General features: G+C 40.4%; 3 protein-coding genes and 1 non-coding gene across 5 annotated transcripts; all 4 read left to right on the forward strand.

Moving 5' to 3' along the window:
- Positions 1-1,643: 1,643 nt before the first annotated feature.
- On the forward strand, positions 1,644-10,778 carry pprc1 (peroxisome proliferator-activated receptor gamma, coactivator-related 1). Its single transcript, XM_023963298.1, has 14 exons — positions 1,644-1,799; positions 2,889-2,984; positions 3,074-3,217; positions 3,321-3,401; positions 3,482-5,354; positions 5,536-5,589; positions 6,952-7,012; positions 7,208-7,275; positions 8,147-8,858; positions 8,941-9,138; positions 9,260-9,338; positions 9,434-9,555; positions 9,877-10,028; positions 10,323-10,778. Exons 1-14 carry the CDS (start codon positions 1,719-1,721, stop codon positions 10,421-10,423), a joined length of 3,822 nt encoding a protein of 1,273 aa, XP_023819066.1. The 5' UTR covers positions 1,644-1,718; the 3' UTR covers positions 10,424-10,778.
- Positions 9,653-9,790, forward strand: LOC111948859. Its single transcript, XR_002874857.1, has one exon. It is a non-coding gene; the product is annotated as a small nucleolar RNA SNORA50 (small nucleolar RNA).
- Positions 10,779-11,730: 952 nt separating the features above from the next.
- mgea5 (meningioma expressed antigen 5 (hyaluronidase)) lies at positions 11,731-22,163 on the forward strand. 2 transcript variants are annotated; one of them, XM_011484480.3, is made up of 19 exons: positions 11,731-12,241; positions 12,806-12,857; positions 12,932-13,029; positions 13,173-13,303; positions 13,395-13,566; positions 13,648-13,746; positions 13,828-14,112; positions 14,220-14,378; positions 14,458-14,639; positions 14,716-14,970; positions 15,069-15,272; positions 15,589-15,763; positions 16,972-17,025; positions 18,302-18,387; positions 19,408-19,512; positions 19,668-19,759; positions 19,837-20,029; positions 20,110-20,269; positions 20,370-22,163. In XM_011484480.3, exons 1-19 carry the CDS (start codon positions 12,079-12,081, stop codon positions 20,504-20,506), a joined length of 2,802 nt encoding a protein of 933 aa, XP_011482782.1. In that variant the 5' UTR covers positions 11,731-12,078; the 3' UTR covers positions 20,507-22,163. The 2 variants fall into 2 exon arrangements, with proteins under 2 accessions (XP_011482782.1, XP_011482783.1); XM_011484481.3 differs by lacking the exon at positions 16,972-17,025 and having other exon boundaries at positions 11,732-12,241.
- Positions 22,164-22,816: 653 nt separating this feature from the next.
- On the forward strand, positions 22,817-25,111 carry npm3 (nucleophosmin/nucleoplasmin 3). Its single transcript, XM_011484482.3, has 5 exons — positions 22,817-22,999; positions 23,144-23,229; positions 23,304-23,423; positions 23,503-23,596; positions 24,328-25,111. The coding sequence occupies exons 1-5, from the start codon at positions 22,927-22,929 to the stop codon at positions 24,432-24,434; spliced, it is 480 nt and encodes a 159-aa protein (XP_011482784.1). The 5' UTR covers positions 22,817-22,926; the 3' UTR covers positions 24,435-25,111.
- The last annotated feature ends 42 nt before the right edge of the window (positions 25,112-25,153 follow it).

Consider the following 25,153-nt stretch of genomic DNA (forward strand, 5'->3'; position numbering starts at 1 on the left):
ATTGTTCAGTTCTACCAGCTGCAAAGTTGTTTTGGTATTCAACCATGGGTAAATTAAATTGGGAAAAGGCCGGAGTTCATAAACTGTGTTAATAATAGAATAAAAGTAGTTTCATTTAGGATTTTACATCAAATTTATCCAGTTACAGATACACCAAGAAGATGTAAAATAAACATCAGAGTCAAAGCTCTTTTTCCCACTCTGGTCACCAGAGGGAACCGTCTCCAGGGTACTAAATACACTACATCTCCCAGCAACCCCAGCGCACAGTTCCTGGATGCCACACACCTGACGCACTCAAGCACTGCACCGAGTCTCACTCAGTGCGAAGTATTTGTGCCACGCTGCCTGAGTTCCTGACTCCGTCTCCGACTGAAAAATCCATTCATCCACATCCCCCACAAACCTAAATCCATCATCACAAAATTGAAACTAACATTTTGTACTTTAAACTACATGGTCCAAAAATTAAACTTTTATCATTAAACTGTTATTTCATTCCACATTCACAAGTATAAATGGTTCAGTTCACAACCTAGTTGTAACGTTTTCCATCTGGACTTTTAAAGTTTTTTAACAAAATAATAGAACACATGCGAAATATGAAGCCAAAAGGCCAGAGAGTCTGCAGCCTTTAACACTTGGAGAGCCATTTAGGTCGCTTTCTTGCCAACAACAGCCCAGCAGGAGTCACAAAGTCTTCCTTTACCCTGTAGAAAAATAAGACACTGACTTGTTTTATTCCTATTATGTTTAATTATGACATCAAACATATTTTTTCAACAATGTGAAATGGTTTATAACTTTTGACAGAGGTTCACATGACTTCCTTTAAAAACAAAAGACATTCTGCACCACATAAGATCATCTCAATGCAGCAAATGTTGTAAGTAGTGTAATGTCGGCAGTGATAATAAAAGTTCATTTTACTGATTATTTTTACTGAGCTAAAAGTTAAATCAGAACTAATTAAGAGATCCCTACTATATTTTCCAACCATAAGTTGCACTTAAAATCCTTGAATATAAAAAAATTAGAAAATGTGATGCATTTAACTTATCTTGGCATTCTGGCTGTGCTCGCTGCTTACTGACCTCAAAACTGATGTTCTGTGGGAAATAGAGCTCAAAAATATTTTACAGGACTGTTAAGGATTGATGGATTGATGGAGAATAAGGGCGACCATAGTCAGCAGCACCGTCACGTGATATGTACTGCCTTTTAACTGTTTGTAAATAAGTTGAATAAAGTTTAGGTAACTTTCTTTTCATTTCTCTTTTTTTACTAATTGCCTATTTTTTTTAATTTACAGATACATTTTAAGACAAAGAATTATTTTTATTCAACCAAAGAGCCACATTGTTCTGGAGCCGCAGGTTGCAGACCTCTGCAACCATCTTTTAAAGCAACTGCGTATTTTCTTATTTATTTTTTTATCCTATTTCAGTGTTTAATAAGAAAATGTAAACCTCTGGACTGTGCTGATTTGTTGATGTGTCATTTGCACAATGTTTGCGTTGTTTTCTTGACCTATTGTAATATGTCTAGTTATCAATAAAGATTTGGGGGAGAAAAAACAAACGTGGTGACGTCCGCCGGCGTTTGCGTGGGTTTACGTCATTTTGCCGGGAATGCTGGACCACGTGTCTCCTGCCGGTCCGGCTGTAATTCACTACTCCTCATTCTGAACATATCGGGGCGGGGAGTGGGCTCGTAAGATGGCGGCGCGGTGGAGAACAGGCGAGGAAACTTTAACAGCGTGCAATATGGACCTTTCCCCTTTAGCAACACTAGACGAGGTAAATAAATATACGCTTTGAAACGATCGTGCATTTTAGAGTTGGTGAGCGCGTGCTCTGAGCGCTGCTACTAGTACATCGTGTTTGCTTGAACCAGTAGGTAGAAAAGTGACACGTGGATTCAGCCATAGGATAGCAATAAAATAAAATAAAATGCCTACATGAAATGTTTACGCGTTTGTGTTTTATACAGCAATTGGCAACGCTAAATAACTAGTATTTCATTTGACTTTTTAATTAGAAATGCGTAGGCAGCCAGTTTGACGTTTGGAGTGCTAGCTTAACAGGATTGTGATCAAGTCGGGCCGGTGGGGGAAGAGGCGCTTTCCCCGCATTTTTACCCAAACAGTCATTTGAAAATATTTACTGACAGTTGTGCATTTTTGCAGCTATATGGTTTTGTGTTTATTTAAGATACGACATGGAAGTGTGGATTTCACTTAAAAGCTAATTGATGGGGTTTATCTACATTCCTTAACACGTGGTGGTGATCTGCAACTCTAGTCAGCTTTAGTTTTGATTAAAGGCCATTACGCTGATTTTTCACGTTTCACGTTCATGTTTGGGAAATCTGACATTAAAGTTTTTGTCTAAATATGTTCAGGGTGTCTTATTGCCATACAAATGGGTTCACGTGTTAATGATTCGTGTTTAATCACGTTGGTAATTTTCGCACATGCGCAAATGGGATTCGCTCACTTTTTTGTAATGTACTTCAGAATGAACAAACGCCGACATATGTTGGTCACATCAGTTGCAATCATATAATAACTTGTTTTGCATTTTGGGGGGGGCTGAAAATTGGTATTTGTTTTGTTGTAGTCGAACACGTGGGCATTAGGGAAGAGCAAACATGTCCGCCTGCTGTCTGCATTTGGAGACACGTGGGTGTCCGAACCGGAACGCACCATTTCGTTTGAATAAACAGCATAATGTTACTCAAATCTGCAAGTTGATCATTTTATCTATTGTAACAAAGAGTTTAAAATGATTAACGTGAGATTTTACCTAAAAAATGTGTTGTTCTTCCATGGTAATCTGTTTACCACCCCAAACATGACAGATGATTTATATTGACTTTTCCTTTAGACTGACAGATTAATCTCAGGAGGAAGTCTGGATTCCATTCAAAGCTGCTTGGATCCCTCCATTCTTTCCATCTTTGAAGACACGCCGACAGTAGAGGTAAGACTAACTTACAGCATTTCAGCAGCTTGGTGTTTTGTTGCATTCTTGTTATGTTTTAATCTTTCTTTTTTGCTGTGTTCATTTAGACTAAAGACGAGGAGAGCGAGACTATGCTGCTGACGGCTTTAACGGAGATTCTTGACAATGTCGAAGATGAAAACCTGTCGCCCTTTGACACACTACCTGACTCAGAGCTGCTGTCTACTCAGAAGGGCAGAGAGCACTCTCCGGTTCGTGACCATAAATTTACTCCTAGGAAGACATTGAAAGGCCTTCCTTCCTCATGAGTTGATTTAAAATATATACAATGTTTTTTTATCTTTAACTCTTCAGCTTAGGAGAATGCTGTATCTGTCTTGCTCCCCTCAAGAGAAGGATTCACTAAATATTGCGCGACCCTTGTCGACTGGAAAGGTAGTTTCTCCATTCAGTTTTATTTGCTGAACATATTTGAAGAGTTCAAGTTTTAAACCTTTGTCTCCATTGATATGCAGAGTCTACCCAGAATGCAGGGGATTTTTGTCCAGAGGAGCGATGGGGAGGAAGAGGAGGATGGCTCAATCAATCGGAGCCCAATTATAGGAGAATCCTCATCACCTGATGGGGACTTGCCAGACTGGGAGGGGCTGACTCTCCCACTTCCCATCACTTTTCAGCAGGAAAGTGAAGGCGACCATCCACCAGTTAGTCTTGGAGACTTTGTCAGACACATGCATCCTTACTGTATGACTATATGTGTGGAGAATGAGCAGGGAGAGCACATGTTGCCAGAAGGAGGAATATTGCTTGAGGTTGTAGACAAGGGTGAAAATGGAGAACCTATTCTTGCCATCCCAAACATAGATCTTCCAATCTCAGTCCCTCTTAAGGAGACATCCTCAGAAAAGGAGCAGAGTGTTTCCGATGAAGCTGAAGAGGTGCTCACTGACAGTTCAGAGCATATAGTCGTTGATGATGAAGATGATGTGAGGCCTAACAAAGAACTGAACTTTATATGTCCGGTACCAACAAGCTCCGATACGAAGGCTGAGATCATGCTGAAGAAAGAAGCTAAAACCAAAAACCCTACGCGGAGGAAAAGGAAACTCTGTGTACAACCCAAACCTACAGAAGGACGGGTCCTTAGAAGTGGCACCGTGTGTAAAACTACCCCGGAGTCACTGAAAAAAGCTAAAAAGCTTTCTGTCAACCCTAAAGTGTCAGGGGTTCCTCCTTCATCAACTCCATCCAGCAAAGCCCGTAAAGAAATCAAACATAGTCAAACTAAAACAATAGGAAAGACCACTGCAACAGAACTGTCTGAATGTAATGAACCAGTTTCACCAGAACAAGAGAACGTTTTAAGCAATGCTGCTGAGGAAAAACAGTCCTCCGCTCCCCAAACAAATGTCCCCAAACAGCCGGTCACAGCTGCTGTGGAGACAGAAGGTTCAACAGTTCAACCCTCTGGGGCTTCTTCAGGGATCGCTGTACCTGCTTCCAACCCTGAACCTTCAGAGAACACAGGATCTGCAAGCGTGACCCCACCAGAGCCCAAACCCAAATCCCTCAGTCTGGAAGAGTATAGGCGCCTGCGACAGCAGAGGAAGCCCACTCCGGTGGAAGTCCCAGACAACAACAGCACCAAATGGCCCAGCCTTCCGGAGCCCCCCAAAGAGCTCCCTCCGATCCCCTGCCTGCTTCATTCCAACCCCAAAGACCCACGACGTCCCGGCCCACAGGCGGCGAAGAAAGACGTGGAAGAAGTCAGACCTGCCTGGCAGCCAAGAGGACCGGGTGCACCGCCCACGCCTGAAGCCCTGCTGGTTCCCCCGGCGTACATGATGTCCTCAACAAGCAAAGTTGCAGCATCTGCTCCAGCTTCCAAAACCCAGGATGTTTCTAGATTACCCCAAATGCACCCTCCTCCTGCCCCCAACTCAGTTAAGAATTCAACACAAACAAACAACCCTGTCCAGCCCGGGGTACCGTCTGTGTCTTCTGTAGAGGTTTCTACCCAGAATGCATCTTCAAAGGATGGGACGCCTTCTCCTGTTCCTTCACAGAGAAGAGAAGCTGTTGATGAACAAACCCCTAAGCTCACACAGGTCCATCCCACCCCCGTTAATGAAAACATCCGGGCTGCATCCAAGCATCCTTCCAAAAAGCCACTTGAGACCACAGCGTGTAGCGCTTTAAACAGCTCTGCAGCATCTGATGGAAAATCTCCAAAACTCCCCGCCAACAGTCCCCAAACACCTTCAGGTCTTTCAAAGCCACGCGGCGTGACTCCAATAATCCAACAACATACAAAACGCACTGCAGCAATCCTCCAAAAAGCAAACAAGTCCACCCAGGAGTTGATTGAGGCGTTTACAAGTGAAATAGGTAAGAAGGTTTATTTTAAAAATGTGTTTTAATTTTTGAGTTATCTGCCATTTAAACTTTAACCCTCAAATGTGAGTCCAAATAGTTGGATGAAAAAAGTGTATAAATCGGACTTCTTCTTTTTTTTTGTTGTTGTTGTTCTGCTGTGTTGGTTTAACCGTCAAGTGTTGTGTGTTTGTAGGGATTGAAGCTGCTGATCTGACGAGTTTACTGGAGCAGTTTGAAGAAACCCAAGGTATTTAATGTCCCAGTTTGTCCACTCTTCCCTTCAAAGAAGGGTTTTCTCTAGAACTGCAGAAAACATTGTGGGTTACCGGGTTTATTATTCGACTGAAGTTTATTAGAGCAGGGGCCTCTATCCTTTTCCAGGCCACGGACCGGTATAATGTCACTACCAACCAGCTGGTACGAGGTTAAAGAGGGCTTCCACCTTAACTTTAAAGCGTAAAGTTTACGTTCATCTTCTGTTAAATATCTGCCAGGGGTTTAAACTTTATTGGTACTTTAGATTTTGTATAGAAACTATTCAAATGTGATATCAGTTTTCCATGAACCCATGAAAGTCAAAGTGGAAGAAAAAGATTAAACGCCAACTTCAGCTTTGTCTGACCTGTAAGGTGCGACGGATAAATACAAAAAAAAAAACTTTAGCTGATCAATTATAAATATAATAATAAATGTTAATCCCCCGTTGGAGCAACTTTATTAGCAGGATTCTAGCAGCCGGTAGCTGTATATTATACTTCATTGGGGTCTGTGGGAACAACAGTTAAAACCCATATTTTCTATTTCTTGGTTCTTTGTTAGATGCAGATTTATTTTATTTTGAAGTCGAAGGCTCCTTCTGTTTCCTCACTGACTCTTTGCCAAAACAAATTCCTAATATAATATATAATATAATAATAATATATATATATTTTAACTTGGCTGTCAGCACAACTGCTTTAAGAAAATAGTGGGTGTATAATCAACATGCGATCAATATACTTAAACAGGCGTCAAGGGTGAGTCGGAAGTGAGTCCAGTAGTTTTCCAAAATAAATCGTTCTTTAGGATCAGATGGTCGGTTGCGTTTCTGTTCTCTGCGATCTGGTACCAACTGTCCCACGGACCTGTACTGTTCTGTGGCCCAGCAGTTAGGATCGCTGTATTAGAGGATCCATGTTAGACGGCCATAGTGGGTTTGGACAGAAAAGAGGGGAAACTGTAAGTTATAAACATATAGAATAAGCTCAACTGCACAGCCCAACAAAAAGTGACCTATGGAATGTTTATGATCTAAAGCTTATCTGATCTGCTTTTACGTGGGTAAGCTTTAGTGTAATATTCCCCTTTAAGGGACGCTGCTTTGTGCTTTTGTCTGCTGGGCCTCTGGAATTCTGCCATGTGTGCAAATGTATTTGACTCTCGCCCCGCTGGATCTGAGGGTTGGAAAAAACCTGGACTGGTGTGTTACAGTCTCATCGTGTAATGATGCATCTGATTTAGCTGATAGTTTCAGCAAAATGATCACTGCATAAAGCACAATTAGTGTTTATTTTTCTTCTTGTTTACTGGTGGCCCCTGTGTTCTTATGAAATGTTCCCTCTTCCTTCAGCCAAAGAGGAGCAATGTGTACCGGAGGTCTGTGGTAGAGCAGCAGCTGTAGGAAACTCGAGGTGAGTTACCCTACAGCCCCTATGCTGCTCCGAGTCGCTGGAAAATCAAAGCAGATTACTTTTTGTGTTTGTACGTGACGCAAATCTACCAAACGCCAAGACCTACCGTGAACCTCATTGTCCTTCAGCGTTTTGTCAGAGGATGTTGGAGGATTATCGTCTTCTCTGCTAATATACTAATTGCTTGCTTTGCAGCATTGAACCGGCTCCAGAGAAAACCGTTGTGGAGCGTGTGCGAGCTAATGACTTCTCCAGCATTGCAGGTAATTGGGAGTTTAATTAAAAGGACAATCAGTGGAACATTTTATGCAAATGTATGTATCTTTGTGTCTGCTGATGGCTGCTGCCTTCTCAGTGAATTCGGCTGTGAAATGGCACGGTCACTGAAGGTGAATTGTTGATGTAAAGTGTTAAAGATGAGTACATGTGATGGAGCTGTGAGGAGTATCCGAATACTCGAATATTCACCATCTGTTCCTGAATACTTGTGCCGTTTGATATAGCTGATTCAAGACCTTTATAAGTAGTGTGACCTTGTTTATCGCTGGGGTTACGTTCTGAACTTAATCTGCGATGGGTGTAATCCGTGAAGTAGAAGTAGTATCTACAAAAGGTGAATTGCGATATACAGAGGGCTCACTGTACATGTAATAGAGCTACTAGTATTTGAATATTTAAAATCTGTTCCTGGAAATTTGAGTATGAATAAACATCTGAGATTTAAAAAGTTTATAAATCTTGTAAAGTACACTGCAGACACTGTAATTATTACTCTAAAACTGCAGAATCTAGGAATTGCAGAGTATAAACTAGTGTCAGTAACAAAAGGAATGAGACCGAAGTCCAGGTAACTGAAATCGTTCTACAAAAAATGTTTTGAATACAAGTAATTAAAGTAACAAATACCTTCTTTTTTTCAAATTTGTTTTTAGATGTATAAATGATGATTAAATATATCTTCAATTTTCATAACCCAGTGAAAGGACATACATGCAGGAATCAATCAAACATATATTAAATAGTAAGAATCGTGGTTTGATCTATGAATCAATGATTTGTGAATCAATTTGCCACCTAAGTATTGATCCACATTCTTAACATGTGGAGTGTAATCTGGGTTCTCCTTTGTTCTAGCTCTGACTCCTCCAGCCACTCCCCCACACCAAATGTGGAAACCTCTGGCGCCGGTGGCTTCACTCAGAGTAGAGGGAAAGGCTGGAGAAGGCCCCAAAGTCAGCCCCTCTAAAGTTATCCAGATAGACCCCCAGCCTCTGCCGTCAGCGCGGCCCCACAGTAAACTGGTCTCTCCGGCTGCCGCCGCTGTTTCCTCTTCCCTCGCATGCATGGATCACGACTACTGCCTTCCAAACAAAGGCACTTCCTCATGGGAGCAAGGAAAGCGCTGGAATGTCAAGCAACAATCTTCTATCGTTATTCAAACCATCAAGGACCATGCTCCTTCACAAATCACTCAATGCTCCGTGGCACCGACAAATACTGTGCTTCCAACCAAACCTCAAGATGCCCCACAGACTGAGCGTCCAGGACAGAAGACCACCAAGCATGGGCCAGATGGAGGCTCTATACTGGAGACTCCAGCTGCTTCCCCCTCTCAACTCGAAGCTGAAAGTACTTATAAAATCAGGAGTCCAAGAAGCCGGCATTTAGAGAGGTCTTACCGTCGACCCGCTGCTTCTCGAACACCCAGCCCCAGATATAGCCGCAAAGAAAGAACCAGGGGCAGATCCGAGAAAAGATCTCGGTACTCTTCCAGCCCTATGTCTAGCAGCTCAGACTCCTGCTCCTCCAGATCTCGGTCTAGATCGTGCTCTCCGGCAAAGAAACGGTTTGTCCCTCTCAAATCGATTTCTTTGCTCAAACCTCATTTTAAGAAAATTATAAATTTATTTCTTGCTTTTTATCTTTAGGTACCACCACTCTGACAGTCGTTCTAGATCCTCGTCCCGCTCCTCCTCTCGGTCTTCTCGCTCCGTGTCTCCCTCTCCTCCCAGGAGGAGGAGATACTCCTATTCATCCTCTCGTTCTGGCTCCTGGAGTCGCTCCAGGTCCAGGTCTCGGTCCCCTCAGAAACAAACGCAGTGGAATAGAAGCAGAAGACTGTACAGGTACAGTCGATGAAACTCGTGTGTGTATGAATGGCATTCGTTACATGAAACTTTTATTTGTTTTAGGTGTTTTGAAGAAATAATTTAGACTGAAACTAATGACCAAAGGGTTTTGTTACAGCCCTACATACAGACCCAGACACAGCAATGTTCCAAAGGCAAATACAGAAGAAATGAAAAGGCGCAAGGAGAAAGCCATTGTACGTTCATTTACAGTCAATATCCCTGAATTCTAACAAAATTTACAAAGACAAAAGGATTTCATTGCCCTTTTTTACTTCTGTGTGTCTCTCAGGAAGAGCGACGAATTGTTTACGTTGGACGAATACGAGGAACAATGACCCAAAGAGAACTCAGGGAGCGTTTCTCTGTATTTGGCCGGATTGAGGAATGTACCCTGCACTTTAGAGATCATGGGTAAGACCATCCAGAAGAGGTTTTGAACAAAGTATGCCATTTCAGTCCATTCTGACCTCCTATATTGGAAAAAAAAATACTCCATAGGCATAAATAGCTGCACTGTCTTTGAACCTCGTTGGTCTTGTCTGTGACCATTTTGGCCAAGCAACAGTGCTAAATCAAACTGCTTGTTCATAACTGGAGCTTCTTAGAAAAAACAGCTAAGTTGCTCTTTTAAAAGCAAGTTACAACTTTGCACACATGTTAATTGTTTTTCACTGGAGGTCTGATAAAGCAAATGAACAAAGGGTTGTTTTTCTTTTTAATTGTTTTTCACAGGGACAACTACGGGTTTGTGACTTTTTTTGACACCAAGGACGCTTTTACAGCCATCGAGAACGGAAGCAAGCTGCGCAACCCTGACGAGCTTCCGTTTGATCTCTGCTTTGGTGGAAGAAGGCAGTTTTGTCAAAGCAATTATGCTGATTTAGGTTTGTATAGTTTAAACTAGCAAACTAAAAAAATGTCTTGGTGCCAGTGAGTAGATTAACTGAGGCAGGAGGTTGCATTGTATTTGTTCACCACCTGTTTGTCCCGAACACATCCATTGTTAATGTAGGTTAAATACAAATTACACACAATCTAGAGAAGGAAAAGAATGAAACATCTACGGTCAACTTTTAATTGGTACTGCAAACAACCTTTACTGAGACTCCACATAGACTCGATGCTGTGTGTTAAATTGTTTTTTAATTGTGTGCTTGTTTTTTCCCTTGTTTTTTTAGATTCAAGCAGAGACTATGAGCCGTTGCCAACAAAAGGCAAGTTGAATGCACTAGACTTTGACACTTTATTGAAGCAGGCTCAGCAGAATCTAAGGAGGTAACGGAGGACGCCTGCAGGAAGAAGCAGCCGAGACTTACCTCAGAATTCGTGGGTGGATCTGCATCTGCAAAACTTTACATTTTGCTTCATGCCTTCATTTGTTTGTTTTTTTTTTGTTTGTTTTGGAAAGCTAACCCCTTCTATTGAAGTGAAAATTTATAAAGAAACTGGTAAAAGCATGAAAAAAAAGTAAAAGCAAAATTCTGTTTTTCTTTTCTATTATTTAAATGTACAATTGTGGAAAATTGTATGGAAAGAATCATGAAAGGGTTAATTTCTAATTTACCTTATTTGGGAAATGATGCGACACATTGAAATGTCCCAGAAGTCTAAATAAATATGTTTTATCAAACAAATTGTGATTTTTGTGTTTTGTTTTTACAAGATTGTAGGTATTAAGCAAAAGTCTTTAATGTTTTTAATCTACCAGAATATATATACATTTAACTTTCTTTACTTTGAAAGGATTTAAAGGGAGAATATACTGTCAGTGTACCTTCTTACATATTTCTTTATTTCAACTTTTGTTTTATCACAAATTTCTAAAAGGATTAGAACGACAGGCTAACTTGAACAAACTTGCCAACTTTTTTTTTTAAATACATATATATTTTTAAAAGTTGGGTAGAAATATTTATAAGCCGTACACAGCTATTGTTTTATAGTGTAACATATTACATATTTGAAACAATATTTTTTCAGCCAGCTGCTTTTAGTTTGTAAATTGTATATTTTTCATGGATATAAATCATTTTTGCATTGAACCCTTATAGAATTTAATTGAAGTGATTTGTTTTTGCATTAGTTTAACAATATACATGCATGTGTGCTGAACATTTATGGTATATTTGGTATATATATATATATATATATATATATATATATATATATATATATATATATATATATATATATATATATATATAAAATAAATTAATTCCTCATTGGCGTTAAAACTCCAGCTGTTGCAGTGACGAGCACGAAGGAAGCTGCAGCCAAAATATGTATTTCTGCTCTTTTAGGAACAACAAATCTTGATTTTACTATGGGTTATGTTCGCTTTGTCCAATTTTTACGTGTCGCGATTTGCCAATTGGGATAACCGGTTCAGTACACATTTCACGTAAGTTGCGATCATATTTTCGTTTAATACGAATCATAAGCTGATTAGCAAAACAGCAAATTAAGTTTGAATCCACGCGAAACAGCCATGTGTTTAATATTTAAAATTTCCTGTGTTTTGTTTTGTCACACTAATCCGGTCCTGACCGGTTTGCTCCGGTTCTCTGAGCATGCGCACTCGGTGTAAACAGGAAGAACCAACGCAAAAAGTAGGGCAAATTTACCATACAGAAGAGAATGGTCGAGTGCAAACACACGAAGGTTTTCTTATTCTCTACGTAATTTATTTGCAATATGTGATTTACCATCTGGAGGGAAATTTTATTGGTGTTTGCAGAAAGCAGAGACCGGATTTTTCTTTTTTGGAAAAGCGATTCTTTTTTTTCTCTCGTAGCGTTAACGCGCCGTGACGCGTTTTATTTTATGATCCGGGTTTTACTCGGTGGGCTTGTTAGCTAACCCTGTCGGGAACAACATTTCAGAGGATTTAGTCGGAAATTTTCGTTTTTTTTGTGTCGAAAGATAACGTGAACCATGGTCCATAAAGAAAAACCAGTGGATACTCAACAACTAGTTGTTGAAAGCAGCCCCAGCCCAGTCTCCGGAGAGCCCTGCGTGGAGGCCCCAGGCCCGGTGGAAGACTCCGGCGAGGTGGAGTCGACGGGTCACCGAAAATTCATCAGCGGTGTCGTGGAAGGTAGGGTAGAAGACATAGTTTTCGAGAACTTTCGATATTCCTAGTCGTTTTTTTAAGTGTTAAATACATTATAAGTCCTTCATTTGATGGTGTAGCATCTTTTTCTGAAACGCTTACATGACGTTTAACATTTTATTTTGAAAGTACTATTGAAATGTTTGTTTTTGCTTTTTTTTATTCTGTATACACGTTGTCCCAAATAGAAGCAGTGTTTGCATTTTTTGGAAGAAATTAGGGCGACAAAAATGTTTTCACTCGCTTCTGACTATACTGACAAAAAAAGCAGGGTTTTGTTTTAAAAATGTATATAATATTTTTTTCTGAAATTATCATTTATTTTATGCATTTTCAAAATTATATCCTATGTGTTACGCCCAACAGCTGCGGTTTTTTTTTTGCTAATGTATTATGATATATCTTATTGGCTCTAGTAGATAATAATCTTTCTTTACACAAAATGCTTTCATAAGTGTCTATTTTATGCTACTGGTGAGCAGATAGCACTAAAATGTAATCTATCACGACCTTACTGCATGATGCTTTAATTCTTGTTACCGTATGCAGGCTTTTATGGCCGCCCATGGACAATGGAACAGAGGAAAGAGCTGTTCAGAAGGTAATTAGGCTTACAAATTACAGCAGGGGGATGTGGAATGTGATTCTGACTGACGCCAACCCTGTAATTCACAGGCAGCAGAAATGGGGTCTGAACACATACCTTTATGCACCAAAAGATGACTACAAACACAGAATGTTCTGGAGAGAGCTGTATTCGGTGGAAGAAGCAGGTAATCTTTTCAGATTCAATCCTTTTCCGATACTTGTGTGGAGCTGATAAGGCATTCGGCTTTTTCTTAGCATGCATGGATTCTGTAATGTTTTATTATGATGTAGACTTGTTTGTTTATTTGTTTTCCCAACTGTTTTGCAGAACAACTCATGACCTTAATTGCTGCTGCAAAGGAGCATGGAATTGAGTTCATTTATGCCATTTCTCCTGGGTTAGACATCACCTTTTCTAACCAGAAAGAAGTTTCTGCTCTCAAGAGAAAACTCGATCAGGTATTAGAATATTTTGTGTAAGACTAAAGCTTTCACAGATCTCTCCAGGTCAGTATTCAAACAAATTTCAATCCCTCCTTCTTTCCTTTAGGTTACTCATTTTGGCTGCAAGTCATTTGCCTTACTTTTTGATGACATTGACCACAATATGTGCCCTGCTGATAAAGAAGTCTTCAGCTCCTTTGCACATGCTCAGGTTTCCATCACCAATGAAATCTACCAGTACCTGGGAGAGCCTGAAACCTTCCTTTTTTGCCCCACAGGTATTTCCTATTACCATCTATTCTTTCTATGCCGTAATTATTTGGTTTGCTGACTTGTTTATTTATTGTCTGCCTTTAAAGAGTACTGTGGAACATTCTGCTACCCAAATGTCCCCCAGTCGCCCTACCTGCACACAGTGGGTGAGAAACTACTCCCCAGCATAGATGTGTTATGGACAGGTAAGTCTGAGGTACCAGGAGGATTTCAACACTTTGAATTTAAATTTAAACACCCAAAATCACTTCATGTTCTGCGTGTAGGTCCCAAAGTGGTCTCCAAAGATATTCCTGTGGAGTCGATTGAGGAGGTGTCGAAAATCCTTAGACGGGCCCCAGTCATCTGGGACAATATTCATGCTAATGATTATGACCAGAAGAGGCTCTTCTTGGGTCCATATAAGGGTCGCTCCACAGAGCTCATTCCGAGACTGAAGGGAGTCCTCACCAACCCCAACTGCGAGTTTGAAACCAACTTTGTGGCCATTCACACTCTAGCCACCTGGTACAAGTCAAATATGAACGGAGTTCGCAAAGATGTGGTCATGAGTAAGTCTTAAACTTTTAAGAGGTTTATTAAAGCAGGATTGAACAAGGTCAAGCTGTCGTATCAACGCCTTTAATTGATTGTCTTTCTAAATGTCGCCGTGAATCAGCTGACGGCGAGGAGAGCACCGTGTCCATCCAGATCAAGTTGGAGAATGAAGGAAGTGATGAGGAGCTGGAGACAGACGTGCTTTACAGCCCACAGATCGCTCTAAAACTGGCTCTTACTGAGTGGCTTTCAGAGTTTCGTGTCCCTCACCAGTACAACAGTAAGAGCAACCTCAGTGTTTTCTTCTTCTTTTTTCAGTTGAACAAAAACAACTCAGCGCTGACCATTTACACTTTCAGGTCGACAGGTTCCCCAGAGTGGTGCCAAAAGCACAACCATCGATGTGACATCCATGACAGCTCCAGCTCTTTGCTCATCCACATCGGTCACATCTGTATTTCAACAGCCCATAATGTCACCTGCAATCCCCCCCCTTTGCTTGGACCCACTTCCACTCCCGATTACAAAAGCCCCCCAAGAGGTAGAGTTTTGTTGTTGCTGTTCCACAAAGCTATGAACTCATGGGCATCTGAGTGTTAACTCTGTGTTTACTGTAGGTGGATGTTGAAAAGAAGGACTCGGATGAGGAGCCAATGGAGATGGTTGTTGAGAAGCTGGACGAACCAGAGCCAGAAGTTGATCCAGAGAGCAAACATGCTGGTCCCATCCTGAATGACAAGATGGCTGAAGACCTAAAGCCTATGGACACTGACAAAGAGGGTCTTGTAGAGACCAAGTCCCCCGAAGAGTCAATCCAGGAGGATTCTGGGAGTGACATCGCCCCCATGCAGACAGACGATCTGCTCAAACAGGTGCTGTAAACAATCGTGAATTCCTTTTTAAAATATATATATATATATATTTGGATATTAGATGTTTTTGTGACCCTGTGAATAACTTTTGTTTTCAGGATGTATTTGTGCCCGGACCCAACGAGAAGCCGCTGTTCATCGCAGAGCCGCTCTCACTTGATGACCTGTGCTTGCTGGCAGAGCTCTTCTACCTGCCTTATGAACATGGACCCAAAGCCATGCAGATGTTGAAGGAGTTCAACTGGCTAAGAGCCAACAGCAGTGTTGTCAGTGTGAACTGCAAAAGGAAGGAAAGCGAGAAGGTATGTGTAGTATTTTAAAGTGGATTAAAATAATCTCACGAGGCAGCATAAACAGCTGGTGGTGTGGCAGAAAACAAAATGGTGGGTGTGCACTATCCACACTGTCCATTGGGTGGTGTGGTTGCAGATGAAGTGTGTTCAGTTCAGCCATCTTTTCTAAGTTTAGATTCCTTCCAATTCTTTCACACCAACATTTTACCCCAACTTTGTTTTATAAAACAGTTGTATAACAGTTTGTCACTTTTTAATGAAAAAAAAAACTTTCATAAATCTGTTGGTGAATTGAAAAGAAAAATGGCCCCTTTGTTCTCTCTAGGTTTCTGAATGGCAGTCGCGTGCACAGAAGTTTGAGGACATGTGCTGCTCCGTCATTGAGATGTTTACCCGACTGTCGAACATCGCCAACCGCACCATCCTGTACGACCTCTACCCTTACATTTGGGACATCAAGAGCATCATTTCTATGGTCAAGTCTTTTGTCCTGTGGTTAGGTACGTAAGACAGACAACACAGGTCTCTGCCTCCTTAGCTTAGCCTCTGACTCTATATATAAATCGTTTTCTGCACCTCAGATCAACAGTTTAGAAAAATAAAATAGATTATATGCGATTTAGCTGCATGACTTTTAATAGCAGTCACTTAATTGAAAAATTATTTTACCAGTAACATTCATGATCAGAGATGCCGCAGCATCACTTGTGCACATCATGCACCAATTGGCTAAAACTTTTTAAAAGTTAGAAGTTTATAGATCAGCTTACTTCAGGTTAATTAGAATTACAATTTTAACATGCTTTCTTTCTTTTATTTATTTTTGCTCGGACTGAATGCCGTTTGCATTGCTACCATGTTAAATAAATGTAAGAATAAAAAAAAAAGGTTAGCGTTCCATTGAATTTTGGCCTGTGTGGAAAATCTCCCAGCAGGGTTGCTGCTGCTTGCTGTGTATCCAGTAACTTCCCTGCTGCATTCCAACATAGAAACACTCGCTTCCATTCCTCTCCTAGTGGGGATGGGTGCCCACACGCCCTAGCGCGCATGCGAGCTTGGAGAGCAAGTTCATGTACTCACTGTGGAAGGCCATTCTGGTGCATAAATGCTCTGCTTGTTGAAGTATGCAAACAAATGATATATTGCAACCGATGGCTAAAATACTTTTTGAAGAGAAAAACAAGAAGTACTCAATATGCATCAGGGTAAAATGCCATCATTTTTTAAGGAAGGCGTTTGTCTTTCTGTGGTTTCGGTCGCATTACTCATAAGATGGTAAGCCGTGATGCATTTTGAGCTTTGCGAGGACACTTCCACGCTTTCTGGGGTGTTGTTTGGACTTGAACAGAGCACCAGCATGGCCTGTAGGTTACTCCCTGTAACCCAGTTTCATTCACAGGTTTCTATCATGTCCAGCTATATGGTAAAGCTGAGGTCTCAGCCAACAATTTTGTACGCAGCAGGCAGCAAACCCACACTTAAAATAACATCTACATAGAACCATTGGCCTCATTTTTGGTCTGTTTTGTTTAAAAGCTGCAGTGTCAAAAAATTCTAAATTATAACTTTTAGACACAAGCTTTTTTTTATTTAAATCTGCCCTCTAAATGAAAGCTTTTCAGGCGGCAATTAGTCACTTCCCTGGTTATTTTTTGAAAACACTTACTAATGACTATTTTCTATTGTTTTCTCCCTTCATTATGTACAGATGGAAGAATCCACAGTACAAGTTTCTACTGCTATTGGATCGACAGTGGCCGATGTATGCACAGTGCAGGCGTCCCCCTTTTTATGTGTTCAGATTTTATCTATAATTTTTTTGTTTTTTTAATGCGTTTTTGTAAACGTAAGAGCGGCAGCAGGCCTCCGGATGAAGTCACTTCTCGCGCGGCGATTTAGGTTTGAATTCCAAGTGTTAACGTGTAAATTTCTTTCTTTGGCAGCATAACTCTAACATGTTTTTTTTTCTATCAGTAGGCTAATAGAAAGGCCTAAACCAGCCTGATGCACCTACACATAGGAACTTGTGCTTGGCTCTGAATCTTACAGCATTGCAAAACAAATATGTGTTTGTTTTATGAAAAGTGAGCTCTCTGTGGCACACTGGCTGGACAAAGACAAGATAAAAATCCAGCATGATAAAGATCAATTTAGCTTATGTGGTGTACTTTATTGATTGTACCCGCCATGCTCAGTCCCTTCATGTGGGTGCATCTGCCAGCTGTGTGTCCAGTTTTCCGCTGGAACTGTTTTAGTCATCAGTGTGAGATTGATGTGTTAAGCAGGGTTAAATGTCCTGCACGCGCGCAGCATTTGTCTGGTCACATGACAGGGTTTCCTTTCAACCAGGTCTGACTTTAGTTTGCAGCAGTACTGTTGGTTACCAGCTCCAATAGCCCTGCCTGCTTTCCGTGTCTTTTTGCCCCTTTGGTGTTTCCTTTCTGGTTTGCCTCGATTGTGGCTATTGTTGTTAAGCTGCAAGGCCATTAAACTGTGATAAGATATACCACATTTACTTTTCCCTGGTTTTTATGCTCCCCATCATGTGACAAGGCAGATAAAATGAGAATGTGACTTCAGACGGGGGTGCTTCGATCAGTGGGGCGATGGCAGCTAAAGCTTTCTGGTGAGGTCTTTGGTTGCCATGGTTTTTTATTATCTTTGGAGTATTTTTGTCAGAAGTACTGAGGGATTATTGGTGGAGCGGTAGATGGAGAAGCTTGATGATGGTTGTGAAATATCCAGGCTTTTTAAAAAAAACGGCTCACAGCTAAGTAAAGTGGTCCTTCTGGAGCTCTTACAGAAAATACCCCATACATGAGATTTAGGTGCCTGAGCCCCAACATAGAAACTACCGTAGTTATTATTGACTGTTTCACATTCAGACCTTTTGATGTTTTAATGATTCAACCAACGAAATAATAGTGTTGCTTTTAGATACACATTGCCCCTCCATTCCCATTTCCCCACTTTTTTCATCTCTATCAGAGAGCCCCCACTCTGTGGTAACAATGTCCGCTTGGCTGTGCTCCTAACAGGGTGTCGTAGTCAGTCCTCAGCACAGTTCCTTAGAGGAGACCAAGAGCCCTGGGCCTTTAGGGGAGGTCTAGCAGGAGAGTTCCAGGTATCTAATGCACTGAAATACCAGCGATCAAAAAAAAAAAAAAGTGCTGTGAGAAAGACGATTCTGGAAAATATGTGCAGGTTGAAGTGGTTTGGTCTGTCAAAGGTGGGCTGATTGTGACGGCTAGCTTCCCAGTATTCAAAGTAAGACTTTAAAAGAAAAAAGGTTTTGTCCTTTGTTTAACTTTGAATTACTGTCTGACTGCCAGAGTAAAATGGATGACATGGAAGTGATCTTGTCAAAATGACACGCATCATAATTTCACTTTCTTTCAGCCACTGCACAAGGAGATGCTGCTTTTCCCTGGCGCATGCGGCGCAAGCGAGCATGGCGAGGTTTTGTTTTCATGACACCTCATTTCTTTGCAGGAAAACACAGCGCACAAATTGCCAAGCCATCTCTTTGCGAGCGCGCATGCGAGCATCGCAGCAGCGGCAGCGTGAACGCAAGCGCTTTGGGAAAGGGGATAACTCCAGGATTAAACACAACACTTCAGCCTAAAACTGAGTTTTACCACCAAACTGAAATGCAAATTAGACATAATTGATTCACTGAGCCCGTTTGTGATTTTTACCCTGGTTTTTTCCTGGAGTCTTCTCTGCATTTCTGCGCCAGCATCATTATTTTTCTCAACAGGAGGTTCTGCGCAGCGAATTATTGCGATGCCTTAAAAAAACAGGGAAAGGAGCATCTCCTTCAGCAAGTGAACCTTCGTCAGACCAAAAAACATTGCCTCGTGATGTTTTAAAAGCTATTCGTGTTTGTTTTGCCATGTATCTGCAAAAAAAAAAAAAAGAGGAAACAGATGTATTTGCTTTTGTTGTCCACTGTCAGATCAACAAGGAACCCATTGAATGCATCGATTTCTCAACAGTTTTTGATGCTCCAGAGCTTTTTATTGTAGCTTCTGTAGTTCCTTTTGAGTTGATAGTGGCTCAACCTAACAAATACACAGCTCAGCCAAAGCAAAGCCATGACTCCTCTTCATCAAACTAAATTTGTCTGTTTTGAAACCTGCAGAGATTGTTGCCAATAGAAGCGGCAAACGATCTTTTCTACCAACCGCCACCATCCCTGCCAACTTCCAAAATTTACACTATCAGGCCATATTATCCCAAAGATGAGGTAAGTTGTTTATTCAACTGTAAACATGAATTTATGTTGTTCAGATGGATTTTAAAAGATGATTCCATAGCAGATGATAGAACTTGTTACAGAAATCAGTGGAAAATATTTGTTCTTGGAAGCTACAATAACAGCTGTGTCTGTTTCCATCAAAGACTGCAGTTTATAAAATCTGTAAGGAAATGTACTGTGAAGGAATGGAGGATGAACTGTTCTCCCAGGAGGATCCTGACCTCATAGGAGACAGGTAAATATTCCAAAGATGGATGCTTCAAACCCACCAGACGTCTCAAATGGAGCTGAATCGCTGCTTTTGGTTTGTAGGTTGGTCGGAGGCCTGCTAACGCTGAGCTCAGACTACGGTTTCGTGCTGGAGGATGAAGCTGGGATTTGCGGTTATGCCGTCGGCACAGTAGATGTGAAGCCCTTCATCAAGAAGTGCAAACTGAGCTGGCTTCCCTTCATGCAGGAAAAATACAACAAACCAGACTGTGAAAAAGATCTCACCGAGGCTGAAGTATGATCTCATCTTTGTCCCCTAACTTTCTCTGATCCATTTTCTCCTCATGTGAAATGATAAATTGTTTCTGTCTGTAGAAGATGATGCTGAGTTTCCACGAGGAGGAGGATGGTCTTCCAGACTCTTTTCTGTCCAACTTTCCTTCTCTCATCAAAGTGGACATTCACGCCAAAGTCACAGACCCCAGCGTGGCCAAGAGCATGATGGGATGTTTACTGTCTTCACTTAAAGCTAACGGTGAGCGACAGAGTCTCACGATTAAATTCAATGTAAACCTGATCAGAAGCATTATAATCATCGATCTGTTGTGTTTTTTGTTTTTGTTTTTTGTTCTCAGGTTCTCGCGGAGCGTTTTGTAAGGTTCGTCAGACTGATAAGAGAATGTTGGACTTCTATAGTAAGCTGGGATGCTTCGAGGTGGCCAAAATGGAAGGATTTCCCAAAGACATCATCATTATGGGCCGGAGCCTTTGAGAACCCTTTTTGATACTGAAGAGGGCGACACCCGAGTGTTCGCCTCATTCGCAGACGATACTTTACTCTACTTTGTTTGCCATGTGAGCTTTCTCCACATGTTCCTTTAAGGATTTGTTTAACGAAGCACATCTGTCGAGCACAGGTTCCCCAAGCCACCCTTGGATGTTACAGCCCATTTGGATTCAAAGAGTTGCAGTCACTCCATTGACAACATAGACGTGGGCTCCTTAGGCATTGCTTTATTTCCCACGAGGTTGATGTCTGCAGTGTTTCCACGACCGTTTGCTTAAGATGCTCCAACACGTTCTTCCGTAGTTTTCCTTCATCTACAGAAACAAATACAGGATACTGGTGGAACATGAGCGTTTGCCGGCGGAAAATGGATCTGAGGGCAACGCTGATCGGTTCTGAATGTGCACTTGAGATTTTGGACACTTCAAAGAACGCGTGCGGCTTACCACTAAAGGAAGGTAGAGGCTTAGGAGGTTCATAGTTCTAGATGTCTAGAAAGCAGTAAAAATGTTCCAGGGGGTCTCAGTATAATTCCTCCATTTTTATGTTGTTTTTTTCGTTTTTTTTTTTTTTTTTGAAAATAATGCAGTTGCCTTTTTGGTTTGTGCCTTGTTTAAAAGTTGTTGATCATGTTTTATTTTTCAGTAGAATCTTCAATCAGATCTAAAATATTGCTTAGAAGTTTGCAACTGTATTTTCTTCTGTGAAAATGTGCACCACTGAACATTAAAAATGTTGGTCAGTTTTTTTTTTTTTTTGTTTTTTTTTTTAAATTTACTTTGCCTTTATTTCCTCTCATCTTGTAGGACCAAAACATTCTGATCAATATTTTAGCTGTATATTGGCAACAGTTCATGTATTAAAGTTGTAATCCCAATCTCCCAGTATCAAAACACTTTGAAGTTGAAGCCTCACTGGTAAATTGCAGGAAACTCTCAAATGAATGTTCAGTTCTAGCGGTGCACGCATTTAATCCATCAAAGGGAAATTACACTCTGGCTTTTCAGCTGCACAGATTTGGAGCCTTTTCCTTTATTCCAGTCTGTCCATTGAAGACTTTCTACTCCCTCGGTTCTCATTTGCTTTTGTAAATCCATCATTTAAGGTTGACGGCTGTCTTCTGTTAGTATCCTACGGATCAGTAGCTGCTCTTCGGTGGCCGTCTGTAAATGTGATGTTTTAAACTGTGCGTTCATAAAGTGCATGAGTTGTGTTGGATCTGCTGTGATGGCTCATTAGAATATTACCACCTCGAGGAGCATGCCACCTATACAGCTATGATCAGGAACCTGTTGTGCTCAGACAGTCTGTCAGTCAGCGTGGAATAGGTTTAAATCTTTCAAATCTGGCTTGCCTTCTGTTTGTAAACAGTCCTTTTTACTAACTCTCCATCTACGCCGCTGTGCTGCCTGTCGGCATCAAGTCTCTTAAGCGTCTAGTTAGTTCTTGTACAGTTTCCCAGTTATAGGCGGTTTGATTTTAGAGTTTGCCGATGCTAGAGCTTTCTCTTCTGTCGACGACAAGAGGAAGGGCTCCAAATGTACATACAGCGTTTAGGGTTGGAGTCGTTGAAGTTTGAGTAATTATTGTAAACTTTCTATGTAAGACGTATAACAAAAAACAATAAATGAGAAAAAGTAAACACTTGTGTGGTTTTGTGTTTTCATACTCAACTGGTTCCAAACACACCAAAACTATTGAATTAAGCTTACATTTAGATAACTCTTTGTTATATTCATAAAGAAATAAACTTTTGTTAGCACAAATAACAACACGTTTAACATAAAAGCTTTGTAATATTAAGAAATTGTGTGAAATGCAGATAATAGGAGTTAATTTACAGCTAGTGATTATCCTACAAGTTATATTCAAAACAAGATTAACTGTTAATTGATTTTCTTATTTATTGTTCTTATACACTGTTTATATATATATTATACCTTTTTAGACTTATTTTGTAAATAACTTTTTACATGTATTATATGTAGGTCACTTTAAAATACTTAAATCCTATTTTTATTTGTTTATTCAGATTTCTTCCTCAGTTTCCTTTTAAATATCTATTAAAAATACAAATTAACAGACAAAAAAACTGGAACCCAACACTTACCTTCAAAAAATGTAATGTAAAATAAAGATAAATATGTAATGAATATGTTTTTTGTTTTAAGTGAGTCTAAAATCATTTTAGACTCACTTAAAACAAAAAACATATTTATGTCCATATAAAATGGACATAAAATTCAACTGGACCGCCTCCTTCTTAAATGACTCCCGATTGGTTCGTTCCGGGCGCGTAGTGATGACGAATCACGCGCGTCTATTCTCTGCGACTCACGTTGATTTTCGTTCAGGATTTGGTTGGCCATAAAAATCCTGAAGGAAAACTTTTTTAGTTTGAAAAGATGTCTTTCTCTGAAGATGAATCACTGCATGTCGCATCAGCTGGTCAATCGAAGCTGGAAAGTTACTTGTTCAGTAAGCGAAGTGTTTGTTTGATTTAACAGTACATCTCTGGCGGCGCCCACGTGGGGTTCGCTCGCCTAAATCATGAGTGCTCAGGTCAGTGCTGTTTGTTGTTACTCCACGTCTGACATTTTTTTTAATTTTCTTTTTTCACAGGTTGTGAATTGTCATCCAAAGTGCCCTCCTATAGTTTCCACGATGATGAAGAGGAGGATTTGGAACATTTTCTTGAGCTTAGAACAGTATGTTCTGTTTTGTTTCCTTCTTTATTTGTTTTCTGGTCTTCTCTGCTATTGCTAACCGCTCCTTTTTGTAGGTTTGCCTCGGAGAAGGTGCTAAGGAGGAGAGCAATGTCGTGGAGGTAACCGCCATGAACCACCTGGGAAAGAATGTTTCAGTGCCGATCGCCAATCTGAACATAAAGTGCCTTCCTATGGTATGTTTTCGGTAATGAGTGAGTGGTTCATAATGACTGGCAAAAGCACGCTGCTTTGAGTTCATTTCTGTCTTTTTAGATGAGTTTGGGAGAGTTTGAACTCAAAGCCCCAGTCACCATCAGACTCAAAGCTGGATCAGGGCCTGTCGTCATCAGCGGCCTGCACCTTATTGGTAAATCTAAACCTTATTTCCCAGTTTCCCCCTTAATTATTAACCGTAAATAAGTTGCAAATGTTAATTAGCTATTATATTAATTAAAATTTAAGGACAAAAGTTTGTTGTTTTTTTTTACAGTTTATTAGCAACGTTTGCGGTTTAAGAATAATCATTCCAGGTGTTTGTGGCTGAGTATGCATGCATGCACATGTTTATTTCTAGGCCTGCACAAAAAATTGCAAATTTATAGTCATCGCAATACCAAGCTGTGCAATAAGCGTATCGCAACAGATGGTGAAAATTGTGATCAATGGTTACCTTTAACGTGCCAAAACAAGCTTATGGCAGCTTGAAATGAATCTCCTTATGCATTGTGCCAATCGGATGGACGCATTCACCTTGTTGGCCAATCAGATGGAACTCCTTAATGTTAGATGTTGGCCTGTAGACTAGGGTCAACTTATTTAAATTAAACTGTTGCAGTGAAATGGAAATTATGTTTTTGGTTGTTTTGTTATTTGTTCATGTATCGCAAGTTATGTCGTCATCACGATTCTGATCACTAATTTTGCAAATCGTGGGTTTTCCTGCCATCGTGCAACCCAATTTATTTCTCTTTTTTCCAAATTGTAACACATTGTTTAGTAAATATGCTGTGTTTGAGGAAAACTGATTCAGACCAGATATTGTCTTAGTTATTTTGAAAACCCTTCAGCTCCGAGGTTTTGATCTTTTGATCTCATCAGCTTCACAGGAGGAAGACTCTGACATGTCTGAAGAGGAGGAAACAGAGGAGGAAGATGAGGATGAAGAAGAGTTGCCTGCCATTAAACCTGCAAAGAAGAAGCAGTAGTCAGAAACCTTGAACTTCTAGATTAAAAACAAATGGCTAACTTTTTTATACGAAACGTTACATGTTACAGCTTCTTCCGCACAGCCGTGATCGTGGCGATGCTGCAGAAGGACCTGCTGCAGGTCCAGGTCCAGTTACCTGGTTTTATAATCAGACTGTCATAATGCTGTTCCACCAGCAGATCCTGGCAACGTTTAATGATGAAAACATTGTAATTAAACGTCAAAATGACGTCAACTTGTCTTATACAATCGATTTATATGCAGTTCATTAAAAGTAGTTAACTATGTTTTTAAGTCTTTCTGACATTCTTGTTTATATGTGTATTTGTTGGTGCATGACGGAAATAAAAAGAAATAACTGAACAAGTTTAAAGAAGTTACAAAAAACACAAATTATGGAAGTCACCTGCATTTAAGGGGAACTTTGTGTTCACAGTATTAGGAAACATTGTTGTAGTTCCAACAAAAAATCTAGCAAATGAGTGTGCTGGAAGAACCCATTGAATTAAAAACCTCTTCCTGGGTTTTAACTTCTTTTGACTTGTTGCTAAAAAAAAAGTCAACTTTTCCTATCCAACCTGTTTGAAAGGATGCCACAAATTGACGTCTTTGAGACAAATGTTAATTTTGTATTTGATACCAAAAATGTGACAATAAAAGACAATCTTAAAAAAAGTTTCATGTTCAGAGTTTAAGATGACTAAGTTTTCCAAAGTT

The sequence above is a fragment of the Oryzias latipes genome, chromosome 15 (genome assembly GCF_002234675.1).
Source record: "Oryzias latipes chromosome 15, ASM223467v1".
Taxonomy (NCBI): Eukaryota; Metazoa; Chordata; class Actinopteri; order Beloniformes; family Adrianichthyidae; genus Oryzias; species Oryzias latipes.